Below are 21,650 nucleotides of genomic sequence, written 5' to 3'. Positions count from 1 at the left end.
TCCATTCTCACAGACTGAACTCCATATAAGAGATAGGCCCCTCCATTCTCACAGACTGAACTCCATATAAGAGATAGGCCCCTCCATTCTCACAGACCGAACTCCAGGTAAGAGATAGGCCCCTCCATTCTCACAGACCGAACTCCAGGTAAGAGATAGGCCCCTCCATTCTCACAGACTGAACTCCATGTAAGGGATAGGCCCCTCCATTCTCACAGACCGAACTCCATGTAAGGGATAGGCCCCTCCATTCTCACAGACCGAACTCCAGGTAAGAGATAGGCCCCTCCATTCTCACAGACCGAACTCCATGTAAGGGATAGGCCCCTCCATTCTCACAGACCGAACTCCAGGTAAGAGATAGGCCCCTCCATTCTCACAGACCGAACTCCAGGTAAGAGATAGGCCCCTCCATTCTCACAGACCGAACTCCATGTAAGGGATAGGCCCCTCCATTCTCACAGACCGAACTCCAGGTAAGGGATAGGCCCCTCCATTCTCACAGACCGAACTCCATGTAAGGGATAGGCCCCTCCATTCTCACAGACCGAACTCCATGTTTCCTGTCCCTTCTATATTGATGACACCCGGCTCTAATTCATCATCAGCTGTCCATATCCTTCCATCAGCTAAAGTCCCAGAGAGATGACTGATGGTGGTTTAACCTGAAGGCTGACAGGTGAGGGCTGAGGTTGAGAGGGCAGATGTTTCATTGTAACCTCAGCTGGTGTGGGAATTAAACTTATGCTGTTGGTGTCACTTTGAAGTGCAAACCAGAGCTAACAAACCCCTCCCAATGTACCTACATTATCAGACTGCTTTTTCAACATCCAGTATTGGATGAACAGAAATTTGTTTCAATTAAATATGAGGGACTTGGATAGGGTGAACAGGCAAGGTCTTTTTCCCAGGGTAGGGGAGTCCAAAAATAGAGGGCATAGGTTAAGGTGAGAGGGGAAAAGATTTAAAAGGGACTGAAGGGGTGACTTTTTCATGCAGAGGGTGGTGTGTGTATGGAAGAGCTGGTGGAGGCTGGTACAATTACAACATTTAACAGGCATCTGGGCTAAATGCTGGCAAATGGGACTGGGTCAGATTAGGGTATATGTTCAGCGCAGACAAGTTGGACCGATTGATCTGTTTATGTGCTGTATGACGCTCACATGACTTCACCCCCTGCCTGAGCTTATTCACCACAAAGACAATGCCTTTGTTGTCTCTGAGCTCGATTATTTTAATACATTCTGGACTGTATGAGGCCACCTGTTTCTTTTTACTGATACATGGAGTGTATCAGCATTTCTTGCCAAAACTCTGCTACCCTCCTTCTAACCAAGTCTCATTCATTCACACTTGGACTTATTCACCTACATTGGCTCCTGTTCAAGAAGCATCTCAATTTTAAGATTTATGTAATTGCTTCACAGTGTCGCTCCTCAACTCCCCAGCTGCCTCTTGTCCCACAATCCTCCGTGTTATTTATGTTCATCTAATCCTAAGCTTTAGAACACCAATCGCTGTCAAACTGATGGCCGTGCCTTGAGCTGCATGGCTCCTCCACGTTCTGTAACTCACTTGCTGCACCTCTCTGACACTTTTCTCTTTTTAATACACTCCTTAAAACCTGCTGGTTTGACCAAGGTTTGGTCCAGAATGGGGAGAAAGTGAGGAGTGCAGATGCTGGAGATCAGAGTCGAGAGTGTGATGCTGGAAAAGCACAACAGGTCAGGCAGCATCCGAGGAGCAGGGGAATTGATGTATTGGGCATAAGCCCTGCATCAGGTTGTGCTTTTCCAACACCACTCTCTCAACTTTAGTCTAGAATGACCCAATATCACCACTTGTAGTTAAATGTCATTTTTCTTTTCTTTAGAACAAATGTATGAAGAACCTTGGGAGGTTTGACTGCATTAACGGTGCTATATAAATGCAAATTGTTACTGTTCACCTTGGTCTTAATCTGAGGTCCAAGCTAAAACAGTCTAAGTAGCTCCCATGTTGACCTGGCATATCGTAGATAGCAAGGTATGATGCACAACTGTCCAGAACTGTTAAAGTAATCTCCAGAGTATGTGAAATCACCTGCAACAGAGGCTCGCTACAGCACAGAAGGACGCCATTTGCCTCACTGGGTCCCAAGTCACTCTTTTAGCTGTATCGTGTTATTTCCCTCAAGTGCCCATCCAATTCCCTTTTGAAATCACTACCATTTCTGCCTCCGCCACCTTTTAGCTGGTGAGTTCCAGCTCATTGCTACTCATTATGTAAAACATTATGCAGCCCCGGCATTATTTTCCCAATATTTTTGAAAGCAAATTCTCAGGACAAGTAATCTGAGCAAATGCCTTTTACTCAATCAGTTAAGAAAGCAAATGAGTATCAGAACAACTGGAAACTCCTACCTACCATCTCTTCAATTGCTTTTCGTGCTCTCATCTTGCTTTCACTGGTTCCCAGGTAACCTTCACACCTCATTCAATCTGAAAATTCATGCCCCATGTGTTCTTAATTACCTATGTAAGTCAAAGGGACAATCATCCTCATTAAATTGGCAACTTGCTCTTAAACACACAGTTAAATACAAAAGTCAACAGGTTAGAGCTGACTTCTCAACAAGGTCTAGTCAATTTTAACACCCTTAACTTACTAACCACTCAAAACCCATTTGATCTCGCTGATTAGACTCACCCCCACTTTGTCTCTATGTGTCCAGCATTTCCAATCATTTGTAACAGAATGCCTTCCATTGACTGAATAAATGATGTTCGTCCTTTTAGAATTTCCTGAAGCAAATTGAATGGTCTAGTAACGAGATTCTTCAGCCACAGTGAAACTACATGCTGGAAATATTCACTGTAAAACAATGCTCCAGGACAAGTACAGTCTATGTTTTGCGGAACAGCGTGAACTGTCTGTAGTGTCTGCTCCTTACCCTCCTTTTCTTCTCAGTAATGGCTTTGGACAGCTCTCAAATTCCTTCTGTACACAATTATCCAACAAACCCACAGAGTTTACTAAATGCTTTCATTGGCCTCACAGCAACTGATAATAATCTCACCCCATCACAGGAATCAGAGACAAAATATTAGAATAGCAATTTATTGTTATGTGTACTTTTACATGAAAAATGCAGTGAAAATATTTTATAAGTTGCCATACCATGGCACCTATATTGATGACAGATGTCATACCTAATAAAAAAATGTAAAATTACGACAAAGTTGATCACAGTTCAGCTAACGGCTCCTGGGCTCAGGGATAGACCATTAAGGAGCACTGGTCTACCCTGAAGACACAGCCAGGATGGCTGTCACTTTGCTTGAAGGATTTCATGGTGAAGCACACTGATCCACATCTTTGCACCTTACGCAAACATATATCCTCAACCAATTTACAGATGATGTGAAGGAGCCAGTGTTGGACTGGGGTGTGTGAAGTTAAAGATCACACAACACCAGGCTATAGTCCAACAGGTTTATTTGGAAGTACTGGTTTTCGGAGCACTGCTCCTTCATCGGGTGGTTGAGGAAGAAGCAGTGCTTCGAAAGCTAGTGCTTCCAAATAAACCTTTTTTGACTATAACCTGGTGATGTGTAATTTTTAAATTTACAGATGTTCATTGATTGTCTAATATAAAACTTGGAACTGTATTTTTCCTTTTCTATCTGGAAGTGTTACTTCACTTAACTAACCAACAACCAAGACATAGTACTTCAGTGCACAGATTTCCCTCACACCACACTTCCTGCAGATGGGTGGCAATCCAGGATTGAGTTCCAAGCTCCTCCCAGGTTTTCAGCAGGCTCCCTTCTTTTGTCAGGTTAGATTAAGTTTCTTGGAGTTCGATGAAGATTCCTCCACTCAGTCTTTCAGAGTTCCCCAATGAGCTTGCCACAGGATGGCTCACTTTAGCGACTCCTTGTTTCTTAACAAATCTCACCTCTGAACATTTCACTCTGTTCCTCACAATAATAGAGGCAGTTTCTTCTCACATCAGTAATTCTGTTGGTTTCTTTATGTTGCTTAAAGAAACACAGCTGCACCTCTTTTACATCAAGATGTGAAAACAGTCACTTGATTTTCAATAGGAAAAGAGGTTCAAGCCAGAACCAATGTCCAGGAAGTGTAGATCCCTACAGTGTGGAAACAGGCCCTTCGGCCCAACCAGTCCACACCGACCCTCTGAAGAGTAACCCACACAGACCCATTTCCCTCTGGCTAATGCACCTAACACTATGGGCAATTTATCATGACCAATTCACCTGGCCTGCACATCTTTAGACTGTGGGAGAAAACCAGAGCACCCAGAGGAAACCCACGCAGATACAGGGAGAATGTGCAAACTCCACACAGACAGTCATCCAAGGCTGGAATCAAACCTGGGACCCTGGTGCTGTGAGGCGGCAGTGACCCCATGCCACCCATATTGCGCAGAAGAGTTGATATGTTCATTATCTCATGCTGTAGAACATTCCTTTTGCACACCTAACAATGGTTATGCATTTCAGATTAAGTCCCAATAATTCGTCCTGGCTCTGATGATCAGAAATATTTAATGCCACTTCTTAACTCTCTGGTCGGGGTAAGTGAGGGCTGCAGATGCTGGAGTTTAGAATCGAAGAGTGTGGCGCAGGAAGAGCACAGACAGTCAGGCAGCTCAGAGGAGCAGGAGAATCGATGTTTCTGATGAACATCTTAGGCCTTTTCCAGCACCACACTCTTCAACTCATAACTCTCTGGTGCATGTGTTAAAACAGTCTAATCACAAGATCAAAGTGGTGTCAGCTTTCTGTGACTATTTATTGCCAAACTCAACACAGCACGTCCAAATTGAATCAACAAATCTATTTCCTTTAACAAAAGCAACGAGAGAACATAAGACTACCATAAAAAAGACATCACAGTATTCCACTAGAATTTGGGCTATTGCTATAATGCTGTGCTATATTAATTTATAATCTTTAATCAGCTGGTTTCATATTATTAAACCTTCTTAAGTGGACCTTGTTGACCTTAAGATGACTGTGTCACTGGGGTGACATACTGGAAATCAAGCCCTGTTCTTCTCAGCCTATGTCACAAAAAGTTAAAGATTTTATCAAGGTCTGCAAAATTCTCCAATTTACCTGTCTTTTTTAGATAAGGTTAACAGGCCAACTTTTGTACTTGACAAGAACTACTATACGTTATAAATAGACTCTAGCTACAGGTAAACAACTATGGACTGCTGACATATAACCCTACTGGTTAATACTTTAATTCCCCTTCTCAAACTCTCTTTACACACATATACTGACAAGCAGACAGACTCAAAAAATTGGTGTCACAGATAGAGGGAGAAACTGGGCCGACAGTTCAGCATTCCATTGGTTCCACTAAGGTGATCCATTTTGGCTTGTAAGGACATAGAACATAGAACATAGAAAAGTACAGCACAGAACAGGCCCTTTGGCCCATGATGTTGTGCACCGAGGTTTCATCCTAATGTAAAATATAATAACTTAACCTACGCACCCCTCAACTCACTGTTGTCCATGTGCATGTCCAGCAGTCACTTAAATGTCCCTAATGACTCTGCTTCCACCACCACTGTTGGCAACGCATTCCATGCATTCACAACTCTCTGTGTAAAGAACCTTAATCTCTCTCCTCCAGGTACTTCCACTTGCTTGCAGGAGGCATGGAGCAACTAATTTACAATTTATAAATCTCTGAAATGAAACCAAAGAACTGCAGATGCTGGAAATCTGAAACAAAAACAGAAATTGCTGGATAAACTCAGCAGGTTCTGGCAGCATCTGTGGAGAGAAAGCAGAGTTAACACTTCGGGTTCAGTCACCATTGTTCGGAACTGCTGAGTTTCTCCAGCAGTTTCTGTTTTTGTTATAAGTCTTTGACACAGCTTGCCCAAATGGTGAGAGAAAATAAATTGGCTTTCTTTAGATTTTAATAGATTTTTTTTAACTACAGAACCTCCTTTTCCAGAGGTCTGAAGGCTTCTGCCTATTTCATTTACCCTCAACCCCTGCCCACAAGCTGCTCAGTTACCTCAGAGCCAATCATGTAGTTGTTAGCAGGCAGAAGACCATTGTCATTGACAACTGCACACTACTCCACAATCCAATCAGCTTCTTGATGCTGATCAAATTCCCCTCCATTCACATACCATGGCGCCAGTTCATCTGCAGTAAAGACCCCACTGCTTGAACTAACAGCACTTACAAAATGAGTGTCAGTAACCTGCTTCCCCAAACATCGGTTTGAAAAAGTCCTTTACCCATTTCAGCCCACGATCAAAACTGCAGAAAAATAAAAAGATATGGTCTTTACAATTGCCAGACCTTTTAGTAACTTTGTCTTGCCAAGTCCATGGAAGGCCAAAGTGGATTACAAGAGAATATACTAAAAAAGGTCCAGGAACTTTCACCATTGCTGATATCAAGGATTACTCCAAGAATAATTGGAACGCTTTCCTGACAGTGACTCAAAGCTTACCAAATACTAGGCAAAACAAACTTCAATAACGCCTTCAGGAGGCTGTGAATTTGCTTTGTTTAGGAACAAAGGATTTTGGCCTATGCGGTAGTGAACCCAACTGCTTGATGGAATGACCGTGCTAAAGTATTTGGAACCATAACATTGCAGTTTGAAAGCCAGTCAACTGAAAGGAGCCATCTTTACTGCCAAGTATAGGAAAGGCAGGCCATGTAGCTCCCTCACCAGAAATACCTTCAGCCTAACAGCCAAGCCTTCAGCTCCTTGTAATCCGTGTCAAACTCCATTCCTGATTTGGAGGTGCTGGTGTTGGACCGCGGTGGACAAAGTTAAAAATGTCACAACACCAGGTTGTCAACCACATGTTGAAGGAACAGCACTCCAAAAGCAAGTGCTTCCAAATAAACCTGTTGACTATAACCTGGTGTTGTGTGATTTTTTAACTAACTGCCTTCCAGCAGAGAGTTGTACAGGCATAGCCAAAGAGTTTCTACAGGAACATCTCCAGAATCGTGTGAAAGCAGGCCATTTAGCCCATCTAGTCCACACTGACCTTCCGAAGATCATCCCTCCCAGACCCACCCTTCTACTTTATCCCTGTAGCCCTGCATTGCCCATGGCTAATCCACCTACCGTGCACTTCTTTGGATGTAAGAGGAAACCAGAGCACCCAGATGGCTCCCATGTGGACGTTGGGAGAACTTGCAGACCCAATACAGACAGTCGCTCGAGGGTGCAATCAAACCTGAGGTCCCTGGCGCTGTGAAGCAGCAGTGCTAACCCACTGAGCCACTGTGCCACCCCACTTTAGGGGCAAAAGGACATTTCAGCTACATGTTGGAATATTGTCTTAATTAAAACCTGTGAATTACAGCCAGACCAGGCTGTGGACATTTCAGCTACATGTTGGAATATTGTCTTAATTAAAACCTGTGAATTACAGCCAGACCAGGCTGCTAGCCATAAACTACAAACTGACTCTCTAACTTAGTATTTGGCCATATTTAATTACCTCTACTTTTAAGATGTAATTGTGTGAAATTTGAGTCTGCTGCTACATTTCAGAACTTAGATTAGCCATTTAGTGTTGGCACCCATGCTGATTTCAGAACAATAAGCTTGTTCTCTTGCTTTGTATAAAATCTCAATTAAAAACTGTCTGGCTAATTCCTTACACTTAACACATAACCTTTAGGTAAGCACACTGGAATAACAAGTTCATCTTTTGTATTATTAAACAGACCTGTGACAATCAAAGAAAGAAGGGAGAAAACAGGAAAACAATTCTGTTCTTTCTACCTGGTCATAATGATATCCAATATAGTCACGTTTTCCAATACACATTATGACATTTCCAGTTACCTTATGCACACTCAACAGTCATACTTCATAAAGCTTAAATTGTTGATTCCCAGTTATGGCTCATGAACTCATAAGTGCCAATTGTTACATGATAGCCCCATGTCGTGAACCAGAGGTTGTTCACATAAATGACATCACCAATTTCTTAACATGACGAGTTCACACAATTTAATAATTCGATTTGTCAGTTAGTCTGTGAACCCAGATTACTTAACTCCAATTGCTCATATTTGGTTTGGAACTGACAGCAAATTTACAGAATTTGGACAACATAGCCAAAATGCAGCGGTTACAGTGCTTGCATTATTTATAATGTCAATGACAGGGACCACCGTTTCCATTCTGTGAAACAGAAAGTGCTGGAGCTAGATGAGGCATGAAACAGCATAAAGTTAAACACACAGATGTCCTGTAAAGATCAGCGTTGCTGAAAGTTGGTAAGTCACCTGGTCCGGATGAAATGCATGCTCGGTTTCTGATAGGTGCAGAGGTTGAAAATAACAGACATTGATCACAGCTTTTTAATCTTCATTGGAGATGGGAGTGGTGCCAGAGGTTTGGAGGGTTGTTAATGTCAATTCATGATAGTGATGATAAATCAACTAATTACAGGACGATCAATTTAACATGGTTATTGGAAGCCATTATCGAAATAAAAGAAGTTTTTATTTGTAGAGACAAAGACTATTCAAAGAGAACCATCATAGATTTTTAAAGGAAAGTAATTTCTGACCAATTTGCTAAAATTCTTTCATGAGGATATAGAGAATGCAGCTTAGTGCTGTTTTAAGAATCTGTTTCAGTCAAAGGATCTGACTTTGCCAATAGATCACATAAAGTTGTCCCTTTACATCGTGCTGAGAATGCAACCATACATTCATTCAGATATTCCATATTTCCTGAATCTTTTATGTAATAGTCTATATAATTCGAGATGATGAGTCCAGCATAATATACTCAACTTAAAATGCACAACTGCCTCCTTCCTCTGCTGCCAGGTGGATGTTTGGTTGATATGATCATGTAACATATCTCTAACCCTCCGTGTGGAGTTTGTCTAGGATAGTGTCATATATTATTTAATATACATTTAAGACATAGAAAACACTAAAAACATCTGGTTCAAATTCTTTATCATAGGTCAAAGCGACAATAAAACACACCCCTTTACATGTAGTGTGTAGGCGATGTAGGTAGGCTCATTATTATCAAGGACTCTTTCAGAATATTGCAATTCTTTGGTCTTGGCTACTTACGTTAGTCTCAACAAAACTATTTGGAGGTTTCCAAGGAGGTCCATTGGGTTGTAAACACTTTCTGTTTCATTATGAAAATCAAATGTGAATACCATTTGTCACCACATTTTGTGTGTGTGTGCACAAGCACTGTTAATTCAGCCTCTATCGTTTAGTTAAAGGACTCCTTTCTTGTGCATATATTTTATGTCATATCTCCTACAATCCTCATTGTAAAAGACCTTATTTATATTGGAGACCATTCAATGATTACTATTCCCTTTTTACCCTCCCCTTCTGGTCATCTAAGACTGTCTGGTACAAATGTTTATCTTCCTAATGTGTTTTAATGGTACCTTAATATTAGGTTTGAATTCCTAGAATTAGGTTTGAAATAGAATTGACTCAATATTGGTACAGACTTTACCTTCCAAATATTTAATGCATTGTCTGAGCTGACATGACACTTATTATTAGATAAGCTGACACCACCTTGAGAATGTAATTCTGGGATTTTCATATTAAAAAACCTAAACCACCATATCCCATTTTAAAAGACGAAAGACATAATCTAAATTTGTTTAAGAACTATAACCTGGTGTTGTGTGAATTTTAACTAAAGTTGTTTAATATATCATTACAACTCCATGACACTGTAACCCTTTTGTTATAAATTCTGTGTCATATGGTCCTGTTCCACAACCACCCGATGAAGAGGGAGTGCCTCAAAAGTCAGTGCTTCCAAATAAACCTGGTGGACTATAACCTGGTGTGATCTTTTAAAAAATAGATATTTTTATTGAAAATTTAACATGTTTTTACAAACTTACAAAATAATACACACAAATGCAAACATTAATACACAATTAAATATTAAATAAATAATAACCAAAACCTAACAGACAAAAAGAGATTAAAAAAGGAGAAAACAAAACTCAAATAACTACTAATCTAATTTATAACTAACCAGAGCGTATAATAAAATATCTTACATTACTCAAGAGAGAAAAAAAAACATAATTAAATAGTGAAGTCCATGCTCGGAACGAATTAATATCAAGTCATAAAACCCCCTATTCATGTGGGATTCCTCCCCCAAGGGTCCCCGGACCAGCCCGAACCGCTACAACAACTTAGATGAAAGCCCTTGACAAAATGGCCGAAATATCTGTATCTATATAATTCAGGAAGGGCTGCCATATTTTATAGAATAATTCAGTTTTTTGGTGCACCATATTTGTAAGGAAGTCAAGGGGAATACATTCCATGACCAACCTATACCAATTTGAAAGTCCTGGAGGGCCCTCAGCTACCCAGTTTACTAAGATATTTTTCCTTGCACCAAAGGAGAGAATGGAGAGAATACTTTGCCCAACCCAGTCCAACAGTGGCACCTCCAAATCGGTCATACTATGATTTCCATGATGTCCTATATATTAGCTCAGATAACAAATACCATTATATAGACTAGGTTCTAATTGGTATAGATGTTCTGTAGTTTATTAATGACACAAACTATTTACATTGCTAAATATGACAGATGTACACATATCTGGGTTCTGTGCTTACTGGTATTTCTGTACATCACAAATACATAACTGACTAGTTTAAGACAGTTGACTGGCTCCAATGCACCGAAGTCCTGGCTGAAGGTGAGAGGGGAGCTTTGTACTGGACTGTCTTGGGTCACAATATCATATAACTGTCTTAAAGGTACATTACCAGTCTGGTCTGGAATCTATTCAATAACACAATAGTTTATGCTCTTTAAAGTCAATGCGTTAGTTCCAACACACATAGTGCCTAAGTACAGAAGACACCATTTAAACTGGCCAAGTTTAAATTTAACTCAATTTCTGTTAGCATCAACAACTTATATTTATAGAGCAGCTTTAATATAGCAAAATGTTCCAAGTTAGTTCACAAGAGTTTTAAAATAATCCTGGACATTGAGCTGCACAGGGTGCTATCAGGACAGATGACCAAAATATTGGTCGAAGTGATGATTTTTGTGGAATAAGATATTATGTCTGACTGTGTAATGTGCCAATAAGTAACATGTTACATTGCCACTGGAAGTGATGCAATGTCACATGATTGTGCCTTCCCATGCAGCCTTGCAGCAAGATGAAACCACAACAAAATGTTTCTTAAACAAAGCCAATGTTTCCCTTACCTTAGAAGACTCTGGAAAGGTTATTTAACAGTAACAGAAACATTTTCCCTGTATCAGGTCTGTCTAGCCATTAGAATTTTATTTGTTTCAATCAGATCTCCTCTCATTCTTTTAAACTCTCGTGAACAGAGGTCCAGTTGAACCAATCTCTCCACATGCAACAGTCCTTCCATCCCCAGTATCAGCTTGGTGAGGCTTTGCTGCACTCTCTATGCATGTTGAGGAAGTCTTCAAGCAGGTCACTGGTCCGAATCAAGCAGGAGCTTGGCTAAGTTAGCAGTGAAGATTTGCCAGATAATGTATCACATCCAGCCTTGCTGTGAAGCCAATCAATAATATTTGCAGTGTGGCGGTGCAGACAACATCTAGTCAGGCAAGAGATTAACAAAGAAGAAGCTATGTGAGGGGAAGAGATAAAAGCAGTCAATCTGCTAAGGCATGCCATTGTTGGGTGGGCTAAATTTAATAAGCACACCCTACAATGTATTTACATCTTTTTCAATGATTAGTACTGACTTGCAGAGAACTATAGTAGACCAAGCTAAAGGAAGAATGAATTGAGAACAGAAATGCTGTTAGAATCTTGGATGAAGCACTGTCTGACCACATGTAATTGTGGGATGACTTTACATTAACAAAGGCAAATTAACTGAGAAGCCAGGTTGAGGTCAGGGATCAATGTCAGTCAGTGGTTTGGGTTGACAAGGAGAGCCATATCCCAAAAATGACTCACTCATGTTATTAAACAAAACAGGGAGGCAGGAAAACTGTTCATTAATCACTAAAGCTAAACATTATCAATGTGACAGGAAAAAATAAAAACACTGAAATTGTCCCACTACAGAGTTCAGATGCCATTTTTGGAAGAGTGGTCACTTCCAAGCTGTATGCTACAGCAAGCTGCCTGTGCGTAGTATGCACAAAGACACACCTTTGAAACGCATCACAATGCTTAGAAGCAATTAACAATACACGTGTCACAATTTCTTCAGCAAGGGTATGTTGAGATAGAGTCCCAGATATAAATAAACTGTAACAAGATGTAAGACAGTTAAGGACTGGGCAGGGTACAGAAAGAAACTGAGAGATATCATTTCCTCTCTCTTGTTTCCAGTGAATCATGTAGATTAAAATTGTAGACAAATAAACAGAATATGCAAGTACTGCTTGTGATGAATTGAGGAATACAGTTTCCTGTAAATCTCTACCAGAATGGAGTCAACAGTTCATGGGTACAATTCAGGATTATTTTACGCTAGATATCTGTAACCTTGACATAATCTGTGTTTCTTCAGTCATAGATCAGACAGAATGCTAGACACTTGTGCCACACAAAACCTTTATTAAGATGTAAGGAAAATTCTGAAAAATGTTTCTCAGACAATAACATCTATCAATTCAGCCAACATTTTGAACTCCATATTAAACACATGTAAATTCACAGGCAGCTTGAGCATTTAATGACTTTGTTAATGCACTTGAAGAAAATCTTTCTCATGGTATATTGTAATGCATGGTTTTCTGCACATATGTAAAACAACTCTAATTTAACAACATAGTTAATGTATGCATTTAAAACAGTCTGAACTTTTTGGATAAGTAATAAAATAATAATTGTTATGAAGAATATGTCTTAGACTATGTAATGGAGGGATTTAATGCAATAGTACCAAGTAAACAGTGTGCTCCCAGCTTTAAGTTGACCAGATGTTGTCACATTTTTGCAGGGCTTGTTGTCTTTAAACATAATGTCATTGACCACTGCTGTCAGTGAAGCTCACTTACCAAGTGAACCAGTCCTTAATGTTTGTGTTAAAGTTGTCTTTCAAATGAGATGCCAAACTATGGCCTCCTGTGTTCTAACAGGTGGGATATGAATGATCTAAACTTTTCCATAGAAAGGAGAGGAATGGTGCACACTATAGCATCAACCAACTTAATTAAAACTACCACTCCTGTTAGGGAACTTCAACTTACCAAGTGAGAGGGCAGGAGCTTTTAATTGTTTCAATTCATGAGTAAATGTGCAATGACTTCAGGAGAAGGAGAAAAGCAACTTGAGAACTCCTCACATCCCATACCATCTTTCGCCCTGTCCTCACCTCCATCCCATTGCCACCAATGTCAACATCTGCTCCCCACTTGTGCAAGTATGGGAATTGATTACACTTGTAAAATGTATGTTTCATTATTTGTATCTTCCTTGTATAATTGGTTATTCTGTAATATTGAAATTATTTCTGATTAATAGCTTTATCCTGGGATTTAGATTTAAAATCTCACCCTGTGTTCCTTGCACCCAGTATCAACAGGTCAGAAGTATCAGGTCACTTATATCCTATTACAATAGTCACACTATATTTTGGCAAGTGTATTATTTATCTATTATCCCAATGGGAAATCCCACAAATGGGATTGGACGAATTCATCTGTGTCACATTGTCCTTTTCTGTTTGACCAGGATGGTGGCACCAGCAGACAGGAAAATCTATATTTGTAACTTCCATAACAGAATTAGCTTGTTACAGGAATCAATAAAGACACATTTTCCCACACAATGCAGCAGTTCTCACAAGTTTCCCACCAATGTGTCCACATGATACTCCAATTTAATTGAATACACAGGCCATCAAACATTTAAAGACCAGTTTGGAGGGACCTCCATCCAACAACAGTGTTAGACATACATTAGAACCTTGTGGATCCAAAGGTGTGCTCCTATAGGTTGCAGAGACAAGTAACAGCAAGTGAGTTTAAGCTGTATCTAGAAAGAAGCCAGCCTGGGATGCTGGTCTAAACCTGCACTAGGGCCTCAGAAAGGTCAACCTCCCTGGAGTTTAAGAGCAGCTTGATGAGTTTAAGAGTTTGAAGTGTGTATTTATACGATTTCTACAGAGAGTAATACCTCTCTGCTTCTTCTGCCAACCAAAATGTTTAGGAAGACATTCCACCCACAGCATGACACATGATACAGCACAGCAGAGAAAGAAGTTATTCAGCCCATCTTATCCATGCCAGATTAGTCTGCTGGAACAATTTCCAAGAAATCACTTGGATTAATGGAATAATTTCACTAGGAGATTTTAAACCTTGTGGTTCTGGAAAGACTGGTTTGACATAAGGAAATGGAGTCAGTATGTTCCTACTTTGCAGTCCCACTGAAAGTGGGTAACCTGGACAAATCAGGAGCAATGAAGGGGCACACGAAAGGGACTGAGGAGGAGGCTGTTGTCTGCCAGCTCTGGGCTGGAAGCTCTTTGGCCCTTTGAGAGCCTTTAAGTTGGAAATCTTGTGGAGGAGGTTCCTGCCCACTCCATCCAACCCCTCATGACTTTGCACCCCTTTCGTTTCAGAACTCTTCTGAGAATGGAGCGTAGGAGGCCGACCAGTGACCTGACAGAGGTTTATAAAATCATGTGGGGTACAGAGAAGGGGAATAGCCAAGGTCTTTTCTCAGGGCAGGGGAGTTCAAAATTAGAGGGCAGAGATTTAAGGTGAGAGAGGGAAATATTTAAAAAGGAACCTGAGGGGCAACGTTTTCACACAGAGGGCATCTATGGAACAAACTGCCAGAGGAAGTGGTGGAGGTGGGTACATTTTAAAAGACAGGTTTTAGGGATAAGGGCCATACACAGGCAAATGGGACTGGTTCTGTTTAGGAGACCTGTTCAGTATGGACAGCTAGGCTGAAGGAGCTTTTTCAGTGCTGTCTTACCGTAATTGCATCAACTTCCCTCATTAGAGATGGCCAATGAGGACACTCTGGGAAGACTGTCCTGCAGATACTCCCAGCTCCTCCCCCCAACAGACTAGGGACCTGGAACTAGGTTGAACTGACTAAAACAATTCATTCCCAGAAGATACCCCGGCCCAGTTTGAATAGGTTGCTCTTCGGCTGTCCGTTCACGAGAGAAAGCCACATTAAAGTATCAGGTTTGAAACATTAAACGCTGGACTGTTTCCACCAGGCATTGGTTACAGATGCCAAAAAAACCCCTCTCCGCTTACTTTACAAAGCTACAGATGCTTGCTACATTATTTACAGTTCAGCGTGCACGACTTAGGAATTTACAATCACAGTGTTCCAGGGATTATAAGTCGATCTACTGCAGTTGATTTTCCAAGTCTCCCGAAACAATTTATAAACGGGGCACTTCTTATAGTTAATCACACGTCTGCCAGTCCTCTGAATAGCGGCGTGGGCAGGGTTCCGCCCCCGGGCAAAGGCACATTCGCGGTCAGCCGAGATAGCATTTTGTGCAAAGTGAGTGTTGCTGCTGAAGACATTGCTTGCGCGGCCACTTACTGGAATAAGACGTTGAACGACACGTTTTTTACCCACAATCACATGGCAGTCCCTCACCTCGGGGCGATTACAAATCTTAAATATGTTCCTGAAGATCATTTTGTTTCAATTGCGACCAGTCTAACTCAGAAGTTCAAACGAGCAACGATAGCGGTCAGTATGCTGTTGGGACCGATCCCTGTGCCCTTGTAATAAACACCGCCGTGGGTCAGACTTGAGTCGGTCGCGCTGTGTCCCAGTGACTGTCAGAGCAATGTTCAAGTGGAAATTTGACCGCGCCGCTTTCTTTAAGGGTCCCCTGATCCTGAGTAGGGCGGTCGGTGGGTACAGAGCAGGCGACCACTCGCTTGCTGGTATTGAACTCCACAGTTATCGATGGTTGCTTGTTAGATGGTGCTGTCGGAACCAGAGCACTGAGCACCGCGCCTCTGCCCGCTGCAAACTTATTGCTGTTTGTCAGATGGTAATCACTTTTAAATTTAGAATCGTTTTGATCAACAACAGGCTCAGGTTTCGCGAGCGGCTATTTGCAAATGACAGCCCTCTCTCCCTCTCACCTCCAGCATAAAGCGTCTGTGATCGATTACTGGCACTTTGATGGAATTATGTTCTATTAAATTGCTCCACTGACCTCCCGGTGTCAGGATGTGGAGGGGTGGCAGCTTTCTGGGCCCCAAGTTAGCCTTGATTATTTATGGTTTAAAATAAATGGCATGGCTCACAGCCGACACAGCTCCCTGTCTGTGTTTCCCCCACAGTCTGTAGCACACGTTAAAGGTGCCAACCTGGCTCAGGATGAACAGGCGGCCGGTGAAGTCAGAGAGGCGGCGGGTGAACTCGCAGGAGCGGACCGACCCACCCGAGCGGCGAGAGCTGAAGGCTCCCCCTCAGAAAGTGTCCAGCGAGCTTCTCAGGCACAGGATTGACAGGTAAGGGGCAGGGGCAGGGGCAGGCCGACCGAGTGAAATCACAAACCCAGCACAGACTCCGCAACAACCAGTGGGGAGGGAAAAACAAGGGTCAACATTTCCAGTTCTGTAGGGCTTCGTTTCTGAAAGAAGAGTTCAGCTGGGTTTCTCCAACACTTTCTGTGTTTTATTTCCCACGGCCAGCATTTTGCAACACTGCTTTTATTTATGAGCTGGAGTTCGACTTGGGGTGCACAAAGTTAAAAATCACACAACACCAGGTTATACTCCAACAGGTTTAATTGGAAGCACTAGCTTTCGGAGCATCGCTCCTTCATCAGGTGGTTGTGGAGTACACAATTGTAAGACACAGAATTTATAACAAAAGTTTACAGTGTGATGTAACTGAAATTATACATTGAAAAATACCTTGATTGTTTGTTAAATTGATTGTTTATCTTTGAGAAGTGAGAATGTGCTAAGTTCAGTACTATTCCCCCTTCACAACCACCAAGCTCATTTTAATTCCAGCACCTTTCATGTTAGTGGAGGCCCCCAGTTCTGAGCCAGTAGGCACCTCATGGATGCAACTGTAGTTGCCCGTGATGCGTGTCCAAGGAGAAACGATGAGCAATCAATGCCATCTGCTCAGGATGTTTGTACTATAGTGGTTACTATAGTGGTTTGTACTACAGTGGTTAGCACTGCTGCCTCACTGCAACAGAGACCCGGGTTCAATTCCCACCAGTTTCAATTCTCCCCGTGTCTGCATGGGTTTCCTCCGGGTGCTCCGGTTTCCTCCCACAGTCCAAAAAAATGTGCAGGTTAGGTGAATTGGCCATGCTAAATTGCCTGTAGTGTTAGTTGAAGGGGTAAATGTAGGGGAATGGGTCTGGGTGGGTTGCTCTTCAGAGGGTTGGTGTGGACTTGTTGGGCCAAAGGGCCTGTTTCCACACTGTTAAGTAATCTAATCATCTAATCTAATCTCCTGGAACAACAGCGGTTCCTTCCACTTAGATTCCCTCCCTTGTGGTAAGTAGTGTCTTCAACTGCAGAAAGGTGGGGAGAGAAAGACCTTGCACGTGTGTCGGCTAATGAGAACATGGTGCATAACGCGAGAAGGAACTGAAGCAAGAAACTGGGGGAAGGGTGTGTCTTGAATGAGAAGTTAGTTAGATTAGCAATTAAGGCATCATTGGGCAAGGTGCAGAATCAGAAATTGTCAGAAGACTAGAACAGCATGTCTTAAGTAGAATGAGTGAAGGCAACGTGAGCAGGAGGTGTATTAAGAATGTGGTATTAACAATGGTACATTCTGCTCTGATAGCAGAGTGAAGAATGTGATGCAGTGAACATCACCATCTACAAATTTCCCCTCGAAATCACTCATCATCCTGACTTCTTTAAAGAGTTACTGGACCTGAAACATTAACTCTGCTTTCGCTCAGCGGGTGCTGAGTTTCTCCAGCAACTTCTGTTTTTCTTTTAGATTTCCAGCATCTGCAGTTCTATAGTTTTTTTTTTGGAATTTTGTCACTGCTCCTTCAGTGTCACTGGGTTGAAATCCTGGAATTCCCTCCCCAATGGCATTGTGGGTCCAACAGCACATGGACTGCAGTGGTTGAAAAAGGCAGCGCACCACCAACTACCCAAGGGAAACTAGGGAGAGGCAATAAATACTGGAGCCCCGAGGATGCCCATTCCCATGGGTGACTTAAAAAACAGGGTGGTCATTGTTGAAGAGAGAAGGGGAGTCACTGTGACCAGTTACGATACAAGTGATGGAGGAAGAAGCTGGACTCATCTTCGTTTGCCTTATGAAGTTATCCAGTCCCTTCCTACACTGCACCCAGCTGCTTTGATGATCATACTGCAAGTGACTACCTCCACTACCTCCAGCCTAGCTGCTTTTTTTTTGCACATTATAGAAAAGTACTTTCTTCCTGATCTCTATCTGAAAACCTAAAAGCACAACACCTTCCAATATGGTTCACCAACCAGCACCGGAAGAAATGAAGATGGAAAGTACATCAATGAATGCCACATCCCTTTAAAACCATGTCTTAGGCTTTTAAATGTCCTGCATCAGGAACTACAATCAGAAACTGTTTGGTAAAGGTATGTGGACAATTGCTCTACCATGGAGAATATTGGTTGCCCACCCACTATTCATATAGTGCAGTGCAGACATTCTAATCTCTGTCCTCTAAACACACTACCTGAGTATCATTTTGAGACCTCAGGTGATTGTCATCCCTGTCCTGTTGTGAGTCACATGAGAAAGGCAAAGGGAAACCACCTCATGTGTTATTTCCTCTCATCTTATTATTCTGACATTGAAAATGGGAGGCACTGAAGCAACTGAAGAGGAAAACACAAAATATTGAGGCATGAAGAAATAAGCAAAAGACTTCAACCTTGGTCAGCGGCCTCTGCAACAATTATGTGACAAGTTTTAAAGTAATTTTGTTAAGCATTAAACTAGGATTTTAAATCAAAATAAATCAAACCTCATAGGTATTAGAAGCCTAAGCTAGACTGGGAAACGCCATTGAAAGGTATGATGGAATACAAAAAAAGGGGTAATATTTCAATAATTAGGTACATAATTTGTAACAAATGTACTTTTCTTCAAGACTCAGAAGCCCACAGAAAAGAAATCTAATCATAGTTAAAAAGTTAAAGATGTTACTGGGTCAATGAAGATGCTTAAAATACTGCCAACAATTAGCGATCTTTGAAATGATTTGTAGCTTAGGTTGAGGTTCTGGATGTAGGTTTGCTCACTGAGCTGGAAGGTTTGTCATCAGATGTTGTGTCACCATGGTAAGCAATATCATCAGTGAGCCATCGGTGTAGCGCTGGTGGTATGTCTCACCTTTCTATTTAGGTGTTTAGGTTTCTTAAGCTGGGTGATGTCATTTCCAGTTTTTTTTGGTAGATGGGGTCCAAATCGATGTGTTTATTGATAGAGTTCAGGTTGGAATGCCATGCTTCAAGGAATTCTCATGCATGTCTTTTTTGGCTTGTCCGAGGATGGATGTGTTGTCCCAGTCGAAGTGGTGTCCTTCTTTGTCTGTATGTAAGGATACTAGAATTCCTTGAAGCATGGCAGTCCAACCAAAACTCTATTAATAAACACATCGACTTGGACCCTATCTACCCATCCTCTGAGAAAAAGAACTAGAAATGACATAACCAAAGAAACATAAACATAGAAATAGAAAGCGGGACATACCACTCAGCTCTTCACCGGAGGCTCACTGAAGGTGTTACCCTGGTATGGTGACGAAACGCCTGAAAATGAACCTTCCAGCTCATTGTGCAAACTTACATCCATTGCCAATAATGGCAGTAAACCTAAAGATGGGAAAGATATTGGAATTCAGCAGAAGGTGTCATGGAGTTGGCAGGAAAATAGAAAATCAGTGTGGACTAGCAAGAAACATTAGAAACTTATTGTAAACATTTCTACAATTAAGTAAATAGGAAGAGATTGGTGAACTTAAACACAGATATTTTAAGTGCAAAGATAATGGGGAAATAATGGAATGGCATTGACAGGGATTGTTTTCACTAGAAGCCACACAAATCATAACTTTATTAATGGTTAACAAACAGTCCAGCAAGAACTGACAGAAATCAGTATAAATAAATAACAGTAGAGAAACTAATGGGGTGGAGTAATGGCAATTTCCTGCATCAGAAAACCTGCACTATTGGGTTTCAGAAAAGGTAGATGCATAAATAGTGAATACATAGATTTTGCTCTTCCAGAACTCTTTAGATTGTACAGCAGTTTCCACAAATTAGAAAGTGCCAAATATAACTTCACAATGCAGCACGGAGGAGTATCATTTCATGAGCTGAGGGAGAGTGGTAGGAGGTAATCAGAAGGGGTTTTCTTATCCACCTTTCAACTGAAGCAGTTAGACTTCATGGGATGCTCTCCCAATATCAGCGATATTCCAACCAGATTATATACCATGTAATACAGATTGGTGGTTCTGTGTCGGGCAGACAAAACTAGGAGGTGATGAAGGAATCAGGCTTTTGTTGGACTAGTTTGTGGGATAGCACTCCCAATGTTGGTACACATTTGCAAGTATTAGTGAGGAAAACTTTGAAGGTTGACTGGACTTGGTATGCCTTTGTTGTTTCTGAACCTGATGTCAGGTAACCCAGTCAGTTTTATGCTTGCCTTCCTTTTTGTAGCAGTATGGCATAGCTTAGTTGGTTGTTAATCATTATAGCGAGTTTGTAAACAATAAATTTCACTGGTCCAGTGCTGGAGTCATATATATAGATTTCATTTGATTAGAATGACAGGTTTGCTTCCCTGAAGAAAATTACTGAATCAGTCAGATTGGACCAATAGTTTAAAGGGCCAGTTTAGACTCAGCTACTTGTCATGCCAATCACATTAAGGTTTGTTAATTTGATTGATAAGGTTAAGAGTGAAAGGTGATCTTTGAACACATATAAAACAGGACATATCTGAGACACTGGTGTGTTAGATGAGATCTGTAGGACTGAGAAAATACATTCTCTCCACAAAGAAAGGTTATCTCACCAAGTGACTTGAAATTTTTAATATTGCTAGCAGAAGATGGTTGCTCAATGGTGGCGATTAGAAACAAAGTTATCTACGAAACAGAAGATTATAATTGGAATTACTTTGGAGAACGATAGCTGAAACCAAATGTAGATTGTCAGGACCTAATTTCTTACTGACATTCTGTGCAACTGAACCTTATCATCAATGGAAGAAAAGAATGGAAAATAGAATTAAGGAGAAGCCAAAGGGTTTTTACAAAAGGGTAACTAGGGAGAGAATAGAGCCCCTCAACAATCAGCAAGGTGGCCTTTGTGTGGAGCTGCAGAAAATGGGGGAGATACTAAATGAGTATTTTGCAACAGTATTTACTGTGGAAAAGGATATGGAAGATATAGAATGTAGGGAAATAGATGGTGACACCTTGCAAAATGTCCAGATTACAGAAGTGCTGGATGGCTTGAAATGCATAAAGGTGGATACATCCCCAGGACCTAATCAGTGTACCCTAGAACTCTGTGGGAAGCTAGGGAAGTGATTGCTGGGCTTCTTGCTGAGATATTTGTATCATTAATAGGCACAGGTGAGCTGCCGGAAGACTGGAGGTTGGCTA

The 21,650-nt window shown here is 41.4% G+C and overlaps 1 protein-coding gene across 1 annotated transcript in view; it reads left to right on the top strand.

The window, feature by feature from the left end:
* LOC140479135 (single-pass membrane and coiled-coil domain-containing protein 1-like) overlaps positions 1 to 21,650 on the top strand; it is a 60,574-nt gene that overhangs the window by 3,112 nt on the left and 35,812 nt on the right. Inside the window, exon 2 of the mRNA XM_072573087.1 lies at positions 16,333 to 16,503. Coding sequence (XP_072429188.1) covers positions 16,370 to 16,503 — 134 coding nt within the window. The 5' untranslated portion in view covers positions 16,333 to 16,369. The remainder of the gene's footprint in view (positions 1 to 16,332; positions 16,504 to 21,650) is intronic.

This window comes from Chiloscyllium punctatum, chromosome 6 (genome assembly GCF_047496795.1).
Source record: "Chiloscyllium punctatum isolate Juve2018m chromosome 6, sChiPun1.3, whole genome shotgun sequence".
NCBI classification, from domain to species: domain Eukaryota; kingdom Metazoa; phylum Chordata; class Chondrichthyes; order Orectolobiformes; family Hemiscylliidae; genus Chiloscyllium; species Chiloscyllium punctatum.
Note: the sequence above shows the minus strand (reverse complement) of the source record. Positions and strands in the feature narration are given on the sequence as shown.